A 24590-nucleotide genomic window follows, 5' to 3' on the forward strand; every position below is an offset into this window, starting at 1 on the left:
GGTTCTGAGTTTGGAGCCCAGAATATTGCTAGGGTTAATCAACAAAGGTGGTAAGTTGTAAAAAGACAAAACAAAACAGCGGACTGGGGAGGAGACTGGGAGTGGAGATAGAGCAGTGTCATGCAGAGCTGCTGGGACACAAACGTGTGGCCGGTGAAGAGATCTTAGTGTTTCCTAGAAGTTCTCAAATATCTTAAGTGAGAAATCAGGCTTAGAGAGAGAGAAATCCTACAGTCCACCCTGAGACTGTGGAAGTGAAGCCATGAGAGCTGATGAGGCTGCTTACAGAATGTGAGGATGATGAACGGAGGAGCTGATGAAGATTTTGAGGAATGTCCTGCTCATCAGCTTGAGAATGAAAAGGCACCCGTCAGTGGGATGAGGGAAGGAGAAAGGAAATTTACCAGAAGAAGCAGAACAGTGAATAGCTGAGAAATTAATCATTCCTTCTCTATTTCTGAGCCTTTGGGTGTAGCTCCCTGCACTGGTGTTAATCACGTGTGTGTCTGCCTTTCTTCCCGACTGTCTGGAAACCTCTTCAGGGTAGGGATCCTGCATCCCTGCTGTCCCTTCAGTGCTGACCTGATACACCTCCTTATATCAGACAAGTAGCTGCTGAGAAAGCCAAGTGTTGGGGCACAGGTGACATTGTTCACGTGCGCCCAGCTCCCTGGCAACCAGAAAGCAAACAGCCCTGGGCTGTGGCTCCGTTTCTACACATTCTACACGTTCTGCTCCGGACTTCCTGTCCCCTGACCCCCTCTCCCCAACCCTCCCTGCTTTACACACCCTTCTGCCCTGCCCTCTGCTGTTCTCGCCAAGGGAGAAAGAACTCCCCATTCTCCTTATCTCTTAATGTTCTATGGGGAGGAACACAGACACATCTCACTACAGAGTTAGTCTGTATCCAACCTAAAAAGGTAAAGTGGGGGTACTTAATACTGGCTGGTTCACAGAATTGTTGAGACACCTAATGAGGTAATGCATGCAACATTTCTTGGCCCAGGGCCTGACCCAGAGTGAGCACCCAGTATGTGTTAAGCATCACTCTCAAGTGCTCAACTTGCATACCTAGTACTGAGCTCACAGCTGTGGCTCAAACAATGAATGAATAGTTTAGGCTCAACTATAGAAAGCCTTTATCACTCCTCACAAAGCCCTCAAGTTTGGATGATTGGGAACCATGTATACACATTCAAGAAAAGCTCCTCCTAACTACGGATTTCTCTTTCATAAAGAAGATGGACACTTTTAATTGCAACCTGAAACAGATATTCAGTGTTTTGACAACAATGTTAGAAAACTGGAATGAAGTCGAAATAAGGTTAGAAATGTTTTAATCCAATCTGACCCTCCCATCATACACTGTAGATAAAAATAAATTAAGAAAGCAGGTCAAATGAAAAAGATTTGCTAAATATTTGAAATAAAGCACAGTGTCACATGCCTGGAAGGTAATTAAGGCTTCTTAATGTCTTTAAGAGCAGTTAGCATAGCTGAAGGAAAGAAAAATACACCAGAACAAGTACAAAATAGTACATTAGAACAATTACAAAGCAGTGTATTAACCAAAAAGTGAATTCTTGGAAGTTCTGGGTTTCAAGTGAGGCTTGGGGAAGAGGGTGGCCGTAAATCGACAGGGGGGAAGTTAAGGAAAAGACTTCCTGTTTGGGTGACACAGTCAGGAAGTGCAGGGAAGCGGGGGCCTGCACTTGCCATGTGAAGGCTGACAAATACACAGAAGGGGTTTTGCTGAGAATCAGAGAGATGAAACTGATGAGGTATGACGTAAAAGGAGCTGAAAGAACACATGGATACAGGAAATTGGATTTAAATCAAGTATCTACTGAGTGCCATTTTAGACTCTTGGACATAATGACTTTAAGAAAGATTTAAGCCAGGGTGTGAATACTGGTTGAGTTCCAAACTGGTGATATTGGGTGTTTCTACCAAACGTCCGGTTATACTTTCATGATTTGTCATTCTACTTTGTCACTGTTAATTGGTACTTTTCAGGAAATCTGCTGATGGCATTGGCTTCTACTTTTATAACTGCAGATATCTTTTGGACTAAAGTGAAGTGTTTCATGTCTGATTTATTTTTATCACTGTTCTTTTCTATCAATGCAAAAAAAAAGAAAAAAACAACAAATCTCATTCATGCCCGTGGTCAGTGAGTAGAGTGGATGGAAGCCTACATAGCTTATGTTCCAGGTGTGGGAAATTCAAGGTGATCTTTTTTGCAAATAGTGTGTTTTTCTGTTTGCTTATCCATGCACCTGACCTTCTCCATGGTCAGCCCAGGGCATACATCTGTCTGGGATGTGTGGGAGGCTGTTCATGTGGACTGCTACCAGAGAAATAGAGAGAGGAAGTGGTACTTTCTAGCTCCTGACAGCCCAAATGAGGTTTTTGAAGTCGGCTGCAAGTAATAAGCCTAAACTTCACTTTACCAGACAATAAAGCACTATACCATTTTTCTCTCCCATTTTAGTACACAGGCTTGATCATATTTTTCTTGTGGTGGGGGTGGGGATGGGGAGGTTAATGATGGGACAGAGAAAGGGAGAAAGACTGTCCATCCCCTCTGGCTGGTCAAGTCAATCAGGGAAGTGGGCCATGATATGGGGGACCCCACTTTGTCCCATGGAGGGAAAGCACTGATGGAAAAACTAAAGGTAGAACATGGCCTGTCCTACTACCAGTTTGGGAATTTGCAAAAGGGTTGCCTCTCAAGCCTGTCTCTCATCTAAATAAGATCAGCTGCACCCCAGCAAAGCAACACAGTTGACAACAGAGGGCTGAATTAGGTTCCCCAGTACTGGGATGGGGAAAAGTTCATTTGGGTTTCTCCATACCCTCTTTTTTTTTTTTAGAACATTTGAAATTCTTTATTTTTTTTCTATTTATTTTTATTAGTTGGAGGCTAATTACTTTACAATATTGTAGTGGTTTTTGCCATACATTGACATGAACCAGCCATGGATTTACATGTGTTCCCCATCCTGATCCCCCCTCCCACCTCCCTCTCCATCCCATCCCTCTGGGTCATCCCAGTGCACCAGCCTTGAGCACTTGTCTCATGCATCAACCTCATACCTTCTTACAGGAAAATCCGAATGAACTTCTTGGCAAAGCCAATATTTCCCTTTTCATTGTGTTCATGGGGTTGGCATCTGGTCCCATCACTTCAAGGCATATTTGCCTTGATGGGGAAAAAAATGGAAACAGTGGCAGATTTTATTTTCTTGGGCTCCGAAGTCACTGTGGAGGGTGACTGCAACTCCAAAATAAAAAGACACTTGCTCCTCAGAAGAAAAGCTATGACAAACCTAGACAGTGTATTGAAAAGCAGAGACGTCACTTTGCCGACAGAGTTCCATATACTCAAAGCTATTGTTTTTACAGTAGTCATGTACGGATGTGAGAGCTGGACCATAAAGAAGGCTAAGCACCGAAGAATTGACGCTTTCAAATTGTGGTGCTGGAGAAGACTCTTGGGAATATCTTGGACAGCAGGGAGATCAAAACAGTCAATCCTAAAAGAAATCAACCCTGAATATTCACTGGAAGGACTGAGGCTAAAGCTGAAAATCCAACACTTCGGCCACCTGACGTGAAGAGCTGACTTACTGGAAACGACCCTGATGCTGGGAAAGATTGAGGGCAAGAGGAGAAGGGGACAACAGAGGATGAGATGGTTGGATGGCATCACCGAGGCAATGGACATGAGTTTGAGCAAACTCAGGGAGATGGTGAAGGACAGTGAAGCCTGGCGTACTGCAGTCCATGGGGTCACAAAGAGTTGGACACAACCGAATGACTGAATAGCAACAAAAAATATTTCCCTGGGCTCTCAGGGTGTGGAGAGGAAGAAATTCAGAGAATCTTACATTCTCTGAGAAGGAAAAGGAAGGTGGCAAAGTGAGCGGGTTAGTGAGCTTGCCAGGGAGTGGCCCTGGGTTGAGGGCCAAATTGGAGCCTAACGTAGTCTGAGTTGCCATTAGGGTGATTCATCAGGGGAAGGTGGCGAAGGCTCTTTGAACACTGCCAGGGCGGAGGAAGGAGCCCAGGCATCGGCCCAGACACAGGTTTTAGGGATACACCATGCAAGCCCAGAATGGCCGTGCTGCAGCAACGACAAGAAAGGAGCCAGGGGACAGAGGGTGGTTCAAGGATGCCATCTCCCCTCTCTCTCCAGGACACAGTCAGCCAGTGCCCTCCTGGGCAGGATGGGGCGGGGGTGGAATTCTGAAAGAGCATCATGAATGAGGGAGGCTATATTTAACCTCATTTAACTGACAAGTCCTGAAGTCCCCACCATGCATGCTCATAAAGAAGCCACTGGCAGGTCTAGAAAGTAAGATGTGTACATGTGACATATGAGTAAATTCACAACCCCTTTACACCTGGCCCTGCCACCTTCTATGGGATAATGAGAAATTTACTTAACCTCTCTTAAGCTTCAAAATCCTCATCCATGAAGAGTGGATTGTAATTATCTACCCTCTGGAGAATTTGAATGAGGCTATTCAGGTAAAGTGCTTAAAATAGGAGCTGCCACAAGAGAAACTTTCAATAATATATTTCCTAATTTTGACATCATTTCTACTAAGACATTCAGCTTCAAAGTTTTCGTTGTCCTATTTAAGACTGGCCATACATCTGTCAAGAAATGTCAAAGAACTGTGCTCCTCAACATCTTTATTTTTGATTTCACAGCTTCTCAGGCATCCCTAAAAGTACAGGATGTCATTCTGGGACAAATGAAAATTTTTGTTTTCACACCATCACCGACTCTTTCTCACTACAGGAAGTAACTCAAAGCAGGACGTCACTGCTCATGAACGATGTTAGCTGTAACAGACCACAGAACAAGATGATGGCAGTGGTAGATGACCCGGTGCTGGAGACTTCTCTGTCTCAGGCTGATCTGGTCCTAAGAAACCGACCAAGTTTAGGCTGTAGTCAAACCACATGAATGAGAAAGTATGCAGATGGAGAAGATTGATTTATGATGCTACAGGCTTTTTTAAAAAAACATGCATATCGGGACAATAATAGTGCCAGGTTGCTCCTGGAAAATTCCCTGTCCTTAGCATGTGTAAATTAATTCTCAGAGCTGTTTGCTATGTGTTCACAAAGCGGTAAGTTCCCGAGTAATCGACTCTAGATATTAACTAACCCGAGGCTCCATCCCAGCTCTTTCAGTTTCCTGAGTCAACCTGAAGAGCGTTAAGGAAACTTCAGCTGAAACTGGAGAAGAAATTTAATGCGTGAGGTTATATTGATCAAAGATGGGCAAAGTAAGTGTATTTGAGTGTCTGTAATATACCAATTTCTAGGCTCAAGGGTTTAAGCAAACATGTATGATGAGTACCAAAAAACACAATAATGCTTAATATAGTAGAATTTGAGGGGGGGAGGGTTTCATTTAGTGACCATTCCATATAATTCAACTTTATTTTTAAAAACAACCTTAAAAATAAGAAATGTTTATGCATTTGACACCTGTCTTTGGGGATGTCTTATTAAACAGAACAAAATCATTTTTTTTTTGGATGGGTCAGTCGTCATTGGAGCATCAATTATTCCACAGTGGTGTGCTGGGAAAATATGTCTCAAGGTGTGATCCACACAAGGAAATCACCTTGGAAGCTCATTAAAAATCATACTCTTGGGTTCTACCTCCCGCCTCCTGAATCAGAATCCTTAGTTGGGACCTAGGATTCTCTATGTCCTACTCATTCCTCAGGAATCTTAAACAACCCAGGCCAGAGAGGCCTGAATTCAGGGTTAGGAAAATGTCCTTTACTGGAAATGGGCCCGGAGGCCACCTATCTTTCTGAGCCTATTTGCTGTAGGGTCTCTGGTACTCTCCTCTTACGAGTATTAACCTTTTTGCAGTGCACTGGCTTTAAGCCTATAAGCTGACACACAGGATCCTCGGCCAGGTGCTGGCCTTTGTGATGTCAGCCTTCCATCCTTGAGCCTTATCCTGTCTGTTCAGGCCTGGGGGCTCTAAAAAGTATACCGCAGCAGGGTTCAAGCACCTGGCCCCCAGGACTGATGTGGAGACACCAGCCATTTTGCACTGCAAATTGCACTCACGGAATAAAATGAAGTGGGAGAAATGCTACAAGCCTAACACAGAACATAAGCCCTTGGGGTCAGAGAAAATGAGAACAGAAAATGTGGAATGTGCCGGAAGAGGTGGCTGCTACGTTAATGCGAGGTTTGGTCTCTCCTACCACAGAAACATTTTCCCCTGTGGTGACTGAGCACTACAAAGGATCCATTTATCGGATTTGGATGTGGAAGAACTCAGGGCAGAGGTGGTGGCAACATCATTGACTGTGGAGTTAGAGGACTTGGGTCGAATCCTGCCTTACACATGCGGCTGTGGGCAAGTCAGTCAGACCTGTGGCACCTCAGTGGTCCTCGCTATGAAACAGGACAAAGAATTCAGGCCCTCACTGAGCTGTTGTATAGCTCCAACCAAGTAATGAATATGGAACAGCTTTGTAAACTGAAGACACCTTACAAATATTTAACCAGAAATATCCTGCACTGTATACATATTTAAGTTGCTGCTACATCTTATCTATAACACAGAATGCTAAGAAAAACCTTAGGCTGGGAAAAAATTCAAATATGTTAATTATCTTAACATAAATAAACCTATCATATTGTTCAATATGGAGCTTAAATATCTGCTGTGCTTTTGTACCATGAAAAAGATAGCTTTAAGCAAAATATGAGCAGTGCTTTGACTTCCACACAACTTGTGTTTAACATTCTCTTAAAATGGGCTACTCTTATTTTCTTGATTAAAGAATAATTGAAAAAGTTGATCAAATCTTCATTTTCAAAACCCTCTTTCATAACATCCATTTCTTAATGTCTACTTTACTTACATGATTTATTAGTTGAAACTGCCAAATGGTGGGGGGAAATGGGGACATGCCAGGAGAGAAGAGGGACAAGTAGGTCGATACAGAATACAAGAGGTTTTGCTCCAAACCTAAAATATACTATGGATGGGGAAGAGGGGGCTAACTTAAGAAATCTAATCATTGTCTGGCTTCACATCACTACTTTTAGCTGTTGTCTTCTCATCACAGAGTAAAAGACGTGCAAACATTTTTAAAGGCAAAGCTAGTTCTTTCAGCAGAGAATTAAAATTAAAAGCAGACACAGGCCCAGATAATAAGTAGCAATAAAAGCTTTCGCTGACATAGCTTCAATTTACAAATCACTGGCTTTTCCTGGCAGTGCTTGGGGAAGGAGGGTGAGGAAGTATCGCCTACATGGCCTGGATGAGGAAGATATGGAAAGCTTTAAAATTAAAGACGTGTTTCAACTTTTTATTCTCAAACACTTGATTTATGGTGACCATGATAAAATTCCAGGGAAACCTGAGTCTGGTCTGCAGACTCTGGAAGCCCGGGGAGCAACTATGTCCTTATGCCTTCCCCAGCACTTCTGATTTTGACATGTATACTGTGTGAGGGGGAGCCCAGGCCATAATGTGTGCACAAAAAGATGTGTGGTTTAGAATCTGCATATATTTCCATTTGTCTCTAGACTTGAGCAGTAGAAGGCCTTTGTGAGAGTATTAAAAAATAAACTAGGAATAAATAAATACTAGGAAGCTAAAGGGATGTGATGGATTTATAGAACTGATATTACTTCTTAAGAAATGTTAATGACAAAATTAGGGCTCACAGGAGCATAAATACTCTTAGTTTCTAAAACCTGGAAGATGACCAATTAAAAAGGAACTGATGAAATTGCTAGATTTAGAGAAAAGCATGCAGAGATGCTGTAGGGGAAGATTTTGTCTGAGCCTGTTAAGTAGTGTGAATGAGAATTAGAAGTGGATGGAGAACACAGGAAAGGTCATTAAAGCCAGTAGAACCCCACTCCCTCCCCCCTGCCCCCCGACCAAGTAAAAGATCCAACACCAACCTATAGATGCTGCAATGCTGCAACCCAACTCAGAGGCCCCAGCCTGGGTGGAAAATGCGGAGATAATCCCCTCTGGAAGAGAAGTCCTCTTTCCCTTGGATTCTTCTTTGGGAAAGAGTTTTCTCTATGTTCTTATTTGGTGCAAAACACAGAACTCACTTCTTCTGGGATGCAATTGAGGGAGAATGGAAAAAGTTATCTTTCTGCTTCTTCATCTCTTCCCAACCCGATGAGAAGCCCAACTCTGCTTATTCTAGTTCTCTTAGAACAGCGAAGGCTTTTAAAAGAAACATTCTCATTGTTCTTGATTTTGGTAGGTTTCCCTCAGGCACTGGTTTTGATCGTCTTATTCCTCAGTGACTTGACCACCTCACATGACTCTCCCTGCTGACGGCTTTCGAGAATGACTTCATCCTCCAACCTCCTCCATCCAGATGCCCTATGACATAACCTTGGGAAGTCAGCTTCCCATCTTTGCCTCTAACACGTCTTCCCTCTTCCCTTTATTATTATGAAAACAAACTAAAAATCCCTCCTCATTTTTGTCAAACTAAGGGAGTTTTCTGTCATTATCCCTTTCTTTCTTCTATCAAATCTTATCTGTTCCCATTCTGGTCAGTTATTCTCATTATTTTTTATACATTATTATTTTAAGGATAACATATGCACACGGTACAAAATTTAAAAGGCACAAGACGGAATACAGTATAACTCCATCCTCATTCTCATCTCTGTTTATCTCCTCTCCTCTCTTCTCTAATCTAGTCCCCTGCCTCAGAAGCAATTATAATTGCCAGGTCCTCCGGTCTCTTTCTTTCCCTCATTTAAGATAAAAAAAAAAAAATTGAAAGGGAATGAGATCCTAAATGTAATACATTTTAACTCTGCTAACTTCTTTTCAGCATTCAATTTGAGAAATTTCTTCATTTATTTCCCATACAGGCATCTATGGGCTTTCCATATGGTTCTTCCTCCCTAGATGTGGGTATTTCCCAAGTCTCTTTGCCTGGACCTCTGTCAGAACATAAACTAATACCCATGAACTATTTTTGCTCCTAAGAATGCAGAGTCCCATCTCTAAAGGCCCAGGGGGAAAAAAAAGATTTAAAAGAACAAAGCAGAAAAAAACTCCCATCCTTCATTTGTTTATATAATTAATCTATCTTGAGTGGTATCCCTTATTCCAATGTCAGCAGTCACCAGAAGAACCACAGTCAGGAATCAGCATCTAAATGACAATGGTTGTCTCAGAATCACAGCTGGGGAGTGAATTTAAATAGATGGATGGACAGATAGATGGGTCGCTGGATAGAAAGAGCCAATCAACTGTGAAGTGTTACCAAGCCTGAAAATCATATTTCATTTGATGAGAACAACAGAAGCCTGATTAATGCATGTGGGAATTTCATTTCAAAGTTATACATATGGCCTTTCAAGGGCCTGCTTCTTCTTAGGGCGCCCTGAGTCCATGTAAAATTGGCCAGTGTAAGAGATTTTAGGGCTCCTATATATGAGTTTCATTTATCTTGTGTGATGATTAAGTGTGGGATAATTGTTGAACAGGAAATGGAATTTTTTCACTTGGGGGATAATATTCTTCTACCTGAAATTGTCCTGAAAAGTTTATGCTAGAAGGGTAAGCACACACACGTTGATGCTTTCTTTTAAGGTTTTACTTTTACCAAAAACTCATTAAGGGAGGTAAAAGGAAGCCTTCTGAAAGGAGTGAGTTGAATCGTACATGATTTAGCGAGCAGAGCAACCATGCTCAGGTCATACACTAGGTCATATATAGACCTCCTTGGCTAATTTCCCTGAGATTAAAATTGTATCTGTTCCCTGGAGACCAAAGAATCACAGATAGCTTTTTCTTTTTTTAAATCTCAGAGCTGTGAATGGAAAACACCAGTTTTCAATGGACTCATTCTTGTGATAGCTCGAACACTAATGTATGGATGGATTTGGAATTGAGATGAAGATGAGTTTCACTGACAGACAGGAAGACCTCTGTAACCACTGACTGTCTATGACTCCACTATGAGGCCAGCACTGCTTGGATGAATCTCGTCAGGGATGCTTTGTTAGGGGGCTCACAAAAACAATTTAATCATTTAAAAATTGGTTTTCAGATTCTTTCAATATCCCTTGATGACAAACTAACACAGAATCCAAGTTTGCTTGTTTGTTTTTTCATAAAGCAATTATGATTCAGAGCTTTTTTTTCTGAAATACTAACTCTCCATAGCCAATTTATAAATCCAGTCTGATTTAAAAGTGACAATGTAGACAACCATCAAATCATTATGTTCTTCTATCACAGAAAAGTCTGGTTGGAAAGAAGAATGTATTTGAAAATCGCTTTAACTCTAATAAAAGTATCTTACAGGACTGTAAAGCTATTGGCACTCAGGAAATAGCAGATATATTACTGCTGTTTGAGATTAAATAAAATCCTCATTCCATTTTGTGTGTCTAAGAAAACCACCATTTTGTAAAATAAAAATAATATCATAGTGGAATAGATCCCCGAAGCAGAAACATTTAAAAAGAGGGTGCTAAGTTAATCCAGCAAGGTGCAACAGTCTTCTTTTATACAAAATTCTTGAAGATGGTGGTAAAAACTGCAACCAATTTACCATGAGAGAATAAGGAATAGCTGGGAAAGATGACACTTGAGCTGTTAACCAAAAGGAAGACAGTAATCTACAGGGATATACAGACATGACAGGCCTGGGGACTGAAACTATAGCAACAGTAATAGTATACCATGCTACCTGAATGCAGTAATTTTCCATTAAACTGTAATCTAAAATGACACCTTCTCCAGGAGCTCCTGAAAGGAGACAGAGGCAGATGGAACAGTGTGTGTTTTGGGGAAGGGGAGAGGGTATCATGGGCACCAGCCATCCCCCTGACCCCCACAACCAAAAGCACAATGTGATGAAACATGGAAATAACGAACCCATCTGAGACATTCGAGCTACTGAGGCACTGAGAAAGCCATGGTTATAAGATTTTGATCTGGAACCTGATGGTTCTCAGCAAAATCCTTATGTTTTGTGTACTATCGTCCATAAAATTCTTGAGACCAGGCTTGCATATGCTATCCAAGACATCTAAGTCTTAGGAAGAAAAACCAGACAGTCTGGCAAAAGGAAAACTATCTTAGACTGGATCAGTTCACACTTTGTTAATGAACTAGTGTCCAGAGTCCATTTTGAGAGTTTAGCAAGCTTTCCCCCCTAACAGTTAGAGAAACGGCACATGCAAAGATTTGATACCTCTTTTAAGACAGGGGGAAAAAAATCTAGCTTTAGCTTTAGCTAATCTACACATTAGCTTTTATGGTATTACATACATTTATTTTTAAAAATCATAGAAATATTTATGATTCTTGTAGAAATTAATAAATAATGAGTTAGTATGTGTAGATAGTATCTTCCAAGATGATAATATCAAAATTGAATGACTCCTTGCTTGCATAGCCTGAGTCTCATTTTTATTCAATGGCAGGATTAAATAAAACACTAAAAAGAAACACTAAAACCAGATATTTATCATGCTTTTGGAGTTCAAAGTGTGGTCTTAAAGAGTTACTTGCACACTGATGTTAATAGCAGCCTTATTTACAATAGCCAAAGTGTTAGCTGCTCAGCTGTGTCTGACTCTTTGTGCCGCCATGGACTGCAACTTGTCTGCTGCTCTGTCCATGGGATTTCCCAGGCAAGAATACCAGAGTGGGTTGCCACTCCCTTCTCCACGGGATCTTCCCGACCCAGAGAACGTGGGTTTCCTGCATTGCAGGCAGATTCTCTATCATCTGAATCACCAGGGAAGCCAAAGGATGGAAGAAACTCAAATGTGTCTGTGATTTAAAAAAAACAAAGATAAATAAAATGTACATACAACAGCGTATCATTCAACCTTAAGAAGGAAGGATAGCCTGCCACATGCTACGACATGGATGAATCTTGAAGACATTATGACAAGTGAAATAAGCTGGTCACAAAAAGACAAATATTGCATTATTCCACTTACTTGAGATAATCTAAAGTAATCAGAGTCCTAAAAACAAAAAGCAGAATGATAGGTACCAGTGGCTTGGGGAGGGGGAGCTCAGGCAGGGTGGTTGTTCAATGGGTATAGAGTTTTCAGTTTTTTGAGATGAAAAGTTCGGAGATCTGATATACAACAAGTGCATATACCTAACACTACTGAGGTGGAGACTTAAAAATGGTTAAGACGGTCCATTTTACGACATAAAACCATCCTCAACAGGTACCGCAGGTACCGATGAATCAGGGGACAGCAAACACTTTTCTGTAAAGGGGCAGATGTAAATATTTTGGCTTTGCAGTCTCTGTCATCCACCACTCAACTCTGTGAAAGCAGGCACAGACAATAAATAAATGAAGGCGTGGTTGTGTTAACAATAAACAACGTTTGCAAAATTAGGTGGCCCACCCATGGGCTACTACAGGCTTCTGACCCTTGTGGAAGTATTAATATCTAAATAAGAGATAAATATTAATGGTCTATGAACACCAAGAGCTCCTCTACCCAAAAATTAGGAGTGAAATACTCCTTCCCCTCCCACCCCCAGAGTCCAAGATTAAAGCAACAGGAATAAGACCAAGTAAACTCAACAAGGGACACGGCAACCTTGTCCAGCACTCTTGCCAGGAAAATTCCAGCACAGAAGAGCCTGTTGGGCTGTGGTCCTTGGGGTCGCAAAGAGTCAGACACAACCGAAGCAACCCCGGGGACACAAATTCAACAAGACCGTAACTTGCTTGTCAGAGGAAAACGTGACCCAAAAGGTCAGGTTCGCCCGGCTCCAGTGCGTATACGTCTCTGCCGATGGGCTTCACCATTTTAGAGCTTAATGATTTGAGGGGAAAAGTAAAAATATTACAGCTGGAGGAGAGCTTGGTGCTCGGCCAGTACGTGCGCCTGCTTGGGTGAATGGGACATCGCCACTGGCTTATCACCCCAATCCAGGCCACCGCCAAGGGTGGAGGCAGAGCGGGGCCAGGGCGAAGAGCCACCCCACTCGGAGGTCGTGCTCCTTTGTCCTATTTCCAACCGCTAGGAGCAGTTAGCCAGCACCCAGCTTCCCCAGAGTTAGCTGCTTTGTGCCTGCTTTTCCAAATGGTCTTGGTCTAACCCTGAAATTAATTTTTGCTCAAGTTCAGTGGAGAAAAATCAATGAAGACACACAGGGCCCCAAAGGCCTCATATCTCATGAAATTCAGAAACGAAAGCAAGGGGGGATCACCATCTGTCACCCTTTCCACATTGCACCACGTGAACACGGCGTGTATTTCCTACAGTGTTGAGGCAACATCAAGAAGCAGCAGCCCGGGGAATGGAGACTAGCGGCTAGACTGAGCCTTCCCGGGCACCACAGAAAACAGGCGTCCTAGCTAAACACCCAAAACAGACACACAGCACACGTCAAAAAGCAACAAGTGAAAGCGGGCCTCTGAAGCAGATAGGGTAGCGTGTGTTGGTTTTATAGGAGGGACTTTCACCTCATCAAAGAGCTCAAGCCAGTGCGGAGAATTTTAGAACCAGAAGAGACAGGTGGTAAGGGGTCAAATCCTCCCTCTGCTTGCTTTTTTTTTCTCACAAGAACTCTTTTTATTTTTTCATAGTGTAAGGGTAAATATAATCTTTATTCTTTTTTTTTCCACTTAACTGGAGGATAACTGAGGCAGAAGATCTGGAGAAAGAAGGGCATGGCAACCCACTCCAGTATCCTTGTCTGGAGAATCCCATGGACAGAGGAGCCTGGTGGGCTACAGTCCACGGGGTCGCAAAGAGTCGGACACGACTAAAGTGACTTAGCACGCATGAGGTAGAAGAATAGTTAAGTGAGCTGGAAGACAGAATGGTGGAAATAACTGCTGAAGAACAGAATAAAGAAAAAGGAATGAAAACAACTGAGGATAGTCTCAGAGGCCTCTGGGACAGTATTAATGGCATCAACATTTGAATTATAGGGCTCCCTCTGCTTTTATGTACGAATTGGGCAAAGCTCCCGAGTGGGAGCTCCCTTTATAGACACTTCGTGCTGGCTTATCGCATGGACCCAATCCTGACATTTTCCAGCACTCGCTCGACATGACTCGTTGGGTGGAGCCCTGAGGTTGGCCCTGAACAGAAGCAGAATGCTGGGTTTAGGCCCAAAGGCTGGATGGCTCAGGCAGAAAGGAAAGGCCTTTCTCACAGAACGGGGAGATGGCTGAGCGGTGACTTGCCTGCATTACTTGGCATCTCCAGATCCCACGGGACCTGCCCTCAATTGCTGAAAGAGCCTGACCTCTGACAAAGACCAATGATTTCAGCAGTAAGTAATGATACTGTCAAATTAATTAACCCAAGTCTTTGTCCACAGGAAGAAAAATCCTTCTGATGTCAATACTGCTTGTTACTAGTCTTTCACCAAGCTCTGCAGACCCAAACCTTCAGTGAGGGCATGGGACACCACTGACGGATGGCCCTAAAAGGTCTCCCCCTGCACCCGACGCCTATTAAGCCACCACCACTTGTTAATAAACCTTCTCATGGTAACATATCCTTTGATAATATAACTTCAGTGAATTCACAGTTCTCCGAAACCTAACACTCTTTAAATAGGTACAAGCCTGAGAACACCCGTGTGTTATCTTCCACCCTCTTTACAATACCTTTTCGACACCCTTTTGAATTACAGTGATGAAATGCAAGACGAACGCTGTAGGATTTCATTAAAACATTTAATAAATGGCCCACATTAAAACGCCAGTTCCCTTGTCCTTGTCTATAAGGACTCCGGCTAATCCAAATGCCTGCATAGACATTTCCATCTCATCTCTTTAGAGGATTCAGAACTATTTTCTTACACCTAACACAGCTTTCATTCCATTTAGAATAATTACCCTCTATCCCATTTCTGACTTTCAAGAAAAACAAGACACTTAATTGACCACAGGAGGACTCTCTCAAGGGCACCAGGCTGCAAAAGCTCTTGTGTGAGCTCACAACTTAAGCTGATGTAATCTGCTACAAGAAGCTGACTTCTATTTTTAAGTTATACCCTTTTACTCTGCCTTCAAAGGGCACATATATCACACGTTGTAACTGCTCATAAAATACTTTGTGGCCCTGTCTCCCATCCATTTCCCTCCTGGGGTGAACTGCACTGTCAGGAGGGGTTTCCAACAGGAGTCCAGCTCTACCCATTGAAATGCATCCACCATTTCCCATGATTCGGTCTTTAGGAGACAGCTCCACGAGGCCCCACTCTCCAGGTGTCTTGCTTACCATGGTCGTTTTGACAGGGAGCAGATGACTAGCAGGGTCATTCTTGAGGGCCGGCATCAGGTTTTCCCACCTTGTGTCTCCCTCCCCAAAGACAGCACTTCATAAATGCTTGTTAACGTTGCCACCCAGAGCTCTGTCACCAGGCCCCTGTGCCCAAAGGGTGTCAGGCTGAAAACGGATCATTTGCTTTGTTTAATTTTAAGTTTTTCATTCATCATGTCAGTCATGCTCACTGTGTGTCATTAAAAAAAAAAAAGTTGTTTAGCATCTCGAAAACACTAGGGGAAAAAAGCCTCTGTTGGAAGTGAAAGTACGTTTGATCTCGCTATTAATTTATTTATACGAATTCTGCTTGTTTCTAAAAAAAAAAAAAGTGAAGAGCTCTGTAATTAACCGTGGGGCTGCTGTGGAGTCTGGTGGAGGTCAGAACAGGACATTTCTCCCTGGTCCACTTCCCTCTTCGCTCCCTGGGCACCCTGTCTCGTCTGCGGCTCGCCCAGCCTCAAGGCTTGGGCACTTCCAGTCCCCGCTCCGTGCTAGAATCTGAGCAGGCTTGTGAGAGCACAGGCTGGATCACTTGTCTGCCCTTCTCAACACCCTTCATTCTCCCCGGCCCTCAGGGTGATGTCCCTTTTGCTGTGGTCTGCTTACCTGCCCGGACCATGACCCACCCCCACTTCGCTTTTCATCCTCTGGTTGCAGGGGCCTAAAAGGAGCGAAATGTGTTGTTTCCTTTCACCCAAAGGCCTTTGTCCACATTGCCTCCTCAGACTGGGACTCTGTTCTGCAGTCCCGCCCCTCCCCACCGCCCCCCGCCGGCTCATCCTTCAAGGTGGTTTAGATGCCACTTCCTCCAGGAAGCCCGCCAGGTCAGGGTGTTCGTGCCACACCATGGGCTACAGCTCATCTGACCACACCGCGTGTACTTGCTGTGTCTCCACGTGACCGCCTGGGACAGCAGGGCAGCCCCTGTGTCTGCTCACTCACCGCTGTATCCCTCTGCACGTGGTCTGGCATGAGGTGGCCTTCAATATCATTTGTTGGACGAATGAATAGATATATGAAGGTACCCTAAAGACTGCAACCAGAGGGGTCCCACTTGTGAGGTATGAATTAGAATTTTGTTTCCTCAGAAAGTATGAACTCAAAGAATAGAATTTAATTCAGGATTCATCAGCTAAAATGTGAAGAAGATTGTAAAGCAATTATCCTCCAATTAAAAAGAAATTAAAAAAAACCCACAAATAACTCCAAAAAAAAAAAAAAAAAGGGAAGCAGGCAGCTGGCTCTGAGGAAATTAACCCCCCCCCCCCCCCCCCCCCCCCCCCCCCGCAACACACACAGTGACTCCTACTCTTGCAGGGGACTCAGAAATGCCTTTCAGTAACTCTTTCCCGGAGAGATAAATGGAGACTCTGTTTAAAACGGAATCCTGCTGGGACAAAACACTAAGGCTGGCTCCAAGTTAAGATTCATGTTATGAACTCCAAGCGAACAGCAACCTCCACACTTTAAATTCATTCCAAAGAGGGCAGCAAGCCACAAACCCATAGTGCTACTTCTTACTTGCAAAACCATATATGTCAATTCCCCAAACATTATAAAGTCAGTTGCACGGGGTGGGAAGGCTCTGCAGGTGTGAGAAGGCATGAATTTGGCATGCAAATAGCACAGCTGGCATCTGGCCATGATATGGGTGCTAACTAGAGTCACGTGCTGGGCTGGCCTGGGAATTGTTAGTAAAGAGAACTAAACTGGTTCCTATCCTCATGGAGAGGCTAGTCTAATCAAGTATACACTTGCATACAGACTCCCTTTAAAAAAAAAAAAATTCTTTCCCAAAATTCTAAGTATACCAGGTTCAGCTATTAAATTAAATCCAGCACACACAGGATTGTGGAGGAAGGCATTGCTTCAGCTACTTCTGCATGGCAAAGAATAAAAAAAAAAAACCTATATTTTCCAAAATCAACAGATAGATGACGCTAGAGAGTGGGTAATGTTTCGACATTCAAACCAATGACGAAGCGTTCTTGGTTTATTTCATCCTTACACAGCTAGTAACCACCCTTCGTAACAAAACTGAACAAATACAATCTCACATGAAAATCCTTCTGCCTTCTGGAATAATTTTACGTTTATTACCTGGCACACAGAAAGTGCTCAGTAAATTTATGTTGAATGAATAACCACAGGAGGGTTGTAACTATGAAAATGCCTTTGTCAATCTTAGGTATGCTGTTTAACTCCCCTTTATTCTCCTCTTAAAGAAACAATGATGCATATTTTCTAGAATTCTGATTTTTCATTTTCCTGTCATTTCATTGATCCCATACTAGTTACTTAGGTATCACTTTCCTCCTCTGTAAAATTAAGTCTGTGTCTTGGTTATTGTGAGGCTTAAAGGAGGTAGTAAATATAGAGTGACTGGTTTGCACCCTGCAGATAATGTTGGGGTTTTTGTTTCCTTTCTCACCTCTCCACTCCATCCTCTTCCAATCTCCAAATAAAATGTCAAAGACAAACCAAATCACCAGCCTGATTAAAAAGCCAGGAAATTTCAAATGTAGCCTGGGCTTTCCAACACCTAGCTATCAACTGTTGGAAAGTTTTATTTACTATTTTGGGGCCTTGGTTTTCTCTTTCACTAACTCATCTTTAAAGAACTTTTCAGGTCTGATTTTCCATGAGCTCAGAAACTTGTCTTATTGAGGAACTGGCTACTGAGAAAACACTAATGTCATCTATGAGCAGAAAGAAAATGGTCTCTGAGTCCCTTCATAAAGAGGGATTCCAAATGACAAACCACAGTAAAACTTGCCTTTTAAAAGGATTTTTGTCAATCTAATACCTGGGTCAACATTTGGTGACCCTATTCTTAAGCAACAGAAGGTTCCTCTTTTCCCTCGCCCCATATATCCCCCCGTCTCCCCTCCCCCACCATCTAACCTCCTATACACCAGAAAGGTTTCCCATCCACTGCTCTGCAATGATGTACTTAGAAATCTAGGGATTTTAAGCAATATCACAATTACAAATGGATCAGTTGAAATGAGTAAGACAATTGACACAATATTATGTCAAATCTAACATTTGCTAGATTTTTGTTGTTTTTCATACCCTGAAATATACCCAAGTAGATCAAACAAAGACCTACCAAGATTATACACAACAAAAATCTCTCTGTATTTTCATAAATATTCAGTGTATGACTGCCACCTAGTGGTGTAACATATCTTTGCATGACCAATCTCCAAAGAGCTAAATCGACTTGGGACACTAAACACCAATGAAACATCGTCCCTCTGCTGCTCACCATTCATTTCAGGGAAATTTAAGAACATAGCCATCTCCTCAGCTACCTATTTTGCTCATACAAATATGTGAAGGGTCTGCTGCAGATGGAGTCAATGCCACGTTATTTAATCCTACAAGTCAACCCACTGCTTCCAAACCTTCTCATCAAACAAAGGAACATTATTATTCTATTAATTTCAATATTCATTAGCAATTAAAAAAGATTTCCCCAGTAGTCTGTTCTCACCTTCCAGTTTCATTTGATCTAATCTTGATTTTTAGTTATGCATGAAAAAGCATTTAGAAGTGACAGACTTACAAAAAAGTGCACATTATATGAAAATCTGACTTCAATTAAAATCAGTTACTAAATCCCAGCAATTTCCAGCTGTCTCTTCTATCTTATCCTTAGAGAATTATATATCACATTAATTGGTATTCTGTCACATACAGAGACACCAGCGATGATTAATTGCCTCCTTGGTGTTCTGAGTTACGTCTTCTTCACTAGGGGGATTCAAATCACTCACGTCTCATTACCTTCCAGCAGGTATCCGTTTCGGGAACCCTCATGAAATCTCCTACCTTCCTGAACTTCTCCATCTGCTTGCAGAGGTCTGGATCAAGCTCCTGGGACACGTCCTTCATCCACAGTAACGCCCCTCGGTATTCAGTCCGGCACTGCTCCATGCGGTTCACCGTCAGCCAGGTGTCGGAGATGGCCCTGTGCCGGAAAGTCTCCACTTCTTGGTGAAAGCGGCACAGAGGGTTTCTCAGAGCCAACCTAGACCAGAGGGGAAGGCCACAGTCTTGAAACCGAGAGGGCCAGCAATCTGAATCCTTGACAACTTACCGATCTTAAATTCATGAGTTAGAACAGAGCGTGAAACATACTCCAGGCTGCAGAAATATCTGCAGACATAGAAACTGAAATGTACGTAACTTCTAAGTCAACCAGGAGATGGTTATCCAAGCTAATTCCTGTTACTTAACGGTATCTCTGGGCAGTCTCTCCATCTGTATTATTGGGGTTGGTCTCATGCCTGGGCAGAGTACTTATTTAAAGCTGGAACCCATCTTTTGTTCACAGAGGAACACCAAGGAATGACCATTTCCCCTTTCTGCCCTTGGCCACTCCCTGCCTTCTGCCTCCCTGAAGCCTGGCCCTTTGAGAAGGGATGGGCATGGGCGTGATGAGGTCATTCTGGATCACTCTGTGAAGGCCAGGGCGTCTGCTCTTTGCTTCAGTAGTCACAGAGAATGAAGGACAAGCAGAAGCATCATTAAATGGTCTAGGAAGGGGACAAGTACGTTTACTGAGGGTCTACTGTGTTGGGCGCTTTCAGATACGCTATATGATTTGATTCTCATTTTAGAAAACTCAAGAATACTGTATCAGAAATGAATGTATATGATACAACAAAGTGAGTATAAAATAATGTAATATTGTTCGTAACATACCACCATTTATTCAGCTAAAAAATGTTTGTGTGCTTAGTCACTTCAGTCGTGTCCAACTCTGCGATGCTATGGACTGTAGCCCATAAGGCTGCTCTGTCCATGGGATTCTCCAGGCAAGAATACTGAAGTGGGTTGCCATGCCCTCCTCCAGGGGATCTTCCCCACCCAGGGTGCATATCAAAATCTGGATAAAATATTTATTTGGGAGGGGGAGGAGGATACTGTTTCTTCCATCTTCCTTCTCAAAATGAGTAATGTCAGATGAATTATACACTTAAAATATAGTCGTCTCCATGAAGTTGCAGGGCATAGGTTAAAAAAATAAAAGATTAGTATTTACATCTCAATTTCAGGGCAAACTTGTTAAGCTGAAGGGAATAATGATGTCAGTGAGCTGAAGTCAGCTCTTGGAAGTTCCATCAACATCACAGTGCCTCATATGTACACAGCACTCTAAGATTATAGATGGGACAACAAACTATTCAAAAGAAAAAAGATTCCCTTTACTATTTTCTCCAGTTTTCCTCGTCTGTAAAGCATCCTTATTAAATATTCAGCACTTCTCTAAAAATAGCTGGCTCACATCAGCCTACCTAGATGATGTGGGCTGTTTTCAAAGACGTATTGTTGTGCCATAAAGTAAGCTTGTGTTTTATCACCACTGGATTAAATTTAATACTTACTTTTCATCAAACTGAATGGGCTGTTGTAGCAATGACTACCAAATAAAGTGAGTAAAACTAATGCTGGTGTGAAGGTTTATAAAATTGGAGACTCCTATTTAAAGAAAGAGCCCTCAGCTGTCCCTCTAAGGATCCCGTTCATTTCTGGTCTCTTCTGTCTCTGCTTTTAGAATTTGTCAGCTTTACAAAACTGGCTGATACAGAGTCTTGTGAATAAAATAGTCTCCATTTCTTGGACTATTGTAAAGTTAGAAACCTGTGAGGATATAATGACATGATGATAGATGTTAATATCTTGAAGAAAAGAAAAAGGTGTGTAAAGTCACATCATTTTTTCCTGTAACTTGCTTCACATAAAATCAGAAAGGTGAAAACCCATTCACTTGTGGTACAAGGGACTGAGTCTAGACCAAGAAAAAATTCAATAACTGGAAATGTCAAGCTTCAGTGAAAGACCAGCCCATGTTTCCATTCATTAAAATCAACCCAATGAGAATAATCAGTAGAATACCTAGAAGTCTAGTCCAAAGATGTTTATTCTTTAGTAGGAAAAGGTACAAATGACACAGAGTGGACAGAGGGCCTGGGATAAATGCATCATGACATGCCCAGATGATGAAATACTGTGTTATGGATGTTTTATAAAATGTATATATGGACATAAAAAGCAGGATTATTTGGTCAGAAACCAATTTGCTAAATAATCAGTATGCAGTACTATACAAAATTATGTGGTATAATGCTGTTTACATTAAAAATATATTCTGGCAAATCCCAAGTTATGTCCATTTGAGGTTTGAGAATTTGACTTTATGAGAGTTTACATCATCCTCCTTCTTTCTTCACTGTGCAGAGTACTCGTTTCGAGTTCATGTGCCTGGTGAGCACTTGAGTATCATGGCATCAGAGCCATCTTGTAGGAGGCCATCTTTCAAGTTGCAACACTGGGCAAGCCACATTAATTTATGGATACAGGGCAGTTTGCTGTATGCTGTACAGGTTTATTGTAATGATACTTCCCAGTATCATTTGCATTGCTTTAATGCTTTTGTCTGTATCCAAAGGTAGACTATATGAACTTAAGGTGCCATATGCTTTCTGAGATAGCTTGCTACATAAGTATGAAACTATATAATTGGATAGCAATGTTATAAAGTTATATGATCAGTAATGGTAACTCTTGGAGTGATTATGTCCAAGTATTTGGTTTCTTTCCCATAAATGGATGTTAATCTTAGCATGAAGGTATGTATAAGAATTTTTCCCACTGAAATTAGTGATAACCATATACATGAGAATTTATGAAAGGTTTTTCAAGAATCAATGATCCTTGTAAGACTGCAGAAAGCATGTAAGCACTGAGTGTATCTGTATCAAGGGGTTAAAAAAGAGTCAGTCTCTATTTGCAAAATTTGAGTTGTTTGTAATTTTCTCCTTTTGTTTTTTCCTGTTTTAAAATTTTCCTAGAATGAGGATGTATTATTTTTACAAGGAATATAGTTATAAATAAGACTAAAGGGTACAATTCAAGATTATAAACACTTTTCTTGAAAAGCTGAGGTAGAGAACTCTTGGAAATTTTTCCATTCAACCATGAAAGTTGGGGTCCAAATGTCATTAGAAAGAACCAAAATGCCCATGACGGGGGACCACTGAAAAATGGACACAGTTGACCTCCTTTTTCTACCCCAGCTTTCTTGGGTCTTCCTAGGGACAGGTGAGGGTCTGCTCCTGGGCCACTGTGAGAGAAAGGCAGTAAGGAGAAATTAACAAGAGACAGTTAATTTGTTGGGCAGTCTGGGTGAGTGAAATTTTTGTAGCCCGAATATTTTTGGAGACTGCCCCCAAGCCTTATTTAGGTGTAACATTTCGGTATAAAGTTTGCCTAATCTTAGTGAATGATGCTGGGGGAAGGGGGCTTCTTAGTTACTGGGGAAGGAGGAGGAGAGAAGGAACGTCACCACCTCAGAAACCAAGTGTGTCTCTGCAATGGCGCCTGTTTATTCTACATGGACCCTGAACATGAGTCACAGGAGTGTTAAAAAGGAAAGTCACTGGTTTACCACAATTCTCTCTGGCCCAGAGCTTCTCAAACTTGAATGCATATGGAAAACAACTGGGGGACCCATTAAAATGTAGATATGGATTCACCAGTTCCGGGGTTGGGGGGTGGATTTTGCATTTCTAATAAGCTCTCCTCCAATGAGGCTGCTGATGCTGCTGCCCCAGCGTCTGAGCAAAACTATAGAGAGCATCTTGAAGGGCACCCCTCTCAAGTCGACTGCCCCCAAGAGCAGTGAGCGAACCCTTCCACCCCGTCTCATTAGGCTCCTGCTGGAAGTGGCCCAGACAGATTGCCACAAACAACGCAGGAGGTCAGACTATAAGCCTAGGACAGCACTCACAGGACTGGTGTATGACTATAGACCAGAAGAGACATGAAAACGTTTTACAAAATTAATAGGGAAGGAAAAAGATTATATATGTTATCTTAGAGTTGAATACAGATTAACAACTGTGAACAGAGGAGTCCGTCAATTTCAGACAAGAGCCTTCTAAAGACCCTGGGCAGGTTCCCTTCATGAGTGAGTGGGTCCCAGATTCTCAGGAGACTCCCCCTCCCTCGATCGCCATCAGCAGAGCCCCACTGAAGGCCACACACCTTTGCTGGGAAGAAAAGCAGAGGGCCTTTCCTGTCGCTTGCATCATTTTTCCCGCTCTGGTTTTATCTTGGAAGCCTTGGGACCGGAGAAATTTTCCCAGTTCGTTTTCTTCTTGAGACAAGACTGATGGAGAAAAGAGCGAAAGGAGCCATGAACAATGAACATTTTTACCACAGAGGAAAGGAAAGAGGCAAATCACAAGGTCCTCTCTCTTCTAGAGACAAAGACGAGATGAAATTAAATCCAAGTGGCAGGCTGTGAGGTAGGCTTCCCACCCCTGCATTTAACGTTCATGCTGTTCTTCCACTGACAAAATGAGAGATCAAATTCACTTCAGCACATCTGTCAGTACGTTTGCTGCCCGGTAACCAGAACCAGAAAATGACCTCTATCCTGAAAAGCGAGCCAATAATGTATTGCTCTGGGCTGAAATGAAAAAGTTGGGTTGTGGAGTATGACTGTGGGAATCTTCTGTGGCTGCCTGTAGGGCCCGTTTCCTCCTTTTATTCCCTCTTGCTGGCCTTTCGATCTCTGCCTTCTGAATAACATTCCACTTGATTATACAGCAATTCAAATATCTTATCCGTGGCACAAGTATTTGGTGGGAAGAGGGGGGTGGAGATAGAGGGTATGTGGGTAATCAGGCTGGAGAAGGCAATGGCACCCCACTCCAGTACTCTTGCCTGGAAAATCCCATGGATGGAGGAGCCTGGTGGGCTGCAGTCCATGGGGTCGCTAAGAGTCAGACACAACTGAACGACTTCACTTTCATTTTTCAGTTTCCTTGGAGAAGGAAATGGCAACCCACTCCAGTGTTCTTGCCTGGAGAATCCCAGGGACGGGGGAGCCTGGTGGGCTGCCCTCTACGGGGTCGCTTCACGACTGAAGCGACTTAGCAGCAGGTAATCAGGCTGATGACTTGGCGGATTTTTAAAATGCAGAGCTGGAATCAAATCTGAATCGGTTATGCCTAACTTTGACCTCACAGTTTGTAAACATAAAACGGAGGTATAACTGACATATTGTATTGGTTTCAGGTGTACAATCAAAGTGATTCAATACTTGTGTGCATCTGGCCTTGTTTCTAAAGACAACCTCGGAGGGCACTACTGATATGAGAGGGGCTGCTACAAGCCCTCTACTGACTGATCTGGCCGTAAATATTTAAGTCAGAATTGCGGGTCTTCCCCGGCAGTCCAGTGGTTGG

General features: G+C 42.5%; 1 protein-coding gene across 16 annotated transcripts in view; it reads right to left on the minus strand.

Annotated features, from left to right (window-relative positions):
• ICA1 (islet cell autoantigen 1) overlaps window positions 1–24590 on the minus strand; it is a 159871-nt gene that overhangs the window by 99809 nt on the left and 35472 nt on the right. For all 16 annotated transcript variants that reach the window (XM_043871768.1, XM_043871758.1, XM_043871767.1 and 13 more), the window contains 2 exons: window positions 23383–23506; window positions 19162–19360 (listed from right to left, as the gene is read on the minus strand). In XM_043871768.1, coding sequence (XP_043727703.1) covers window positions 19162–19360; window positions 23383–23506 — 323 coding nt within the window. The remainder of the gene's footprint in view (window positions 1–19161; window positions 19361–23382; window positions 23507–24590) is intronic.

Source organism: Cervus elaphus, chromosome 18 (assembly GCF_910594005.1).
Source record: "Cervus elaphus chromosome 18, mCerEla1.1, whole genome shotgun sequence".
Taxonomy (NCBI): Eukaryota; Metazoa; Chordata; class Mammalia; order Artiodactyla; family Cervidae; genus Cervus; species Cervus elaphus.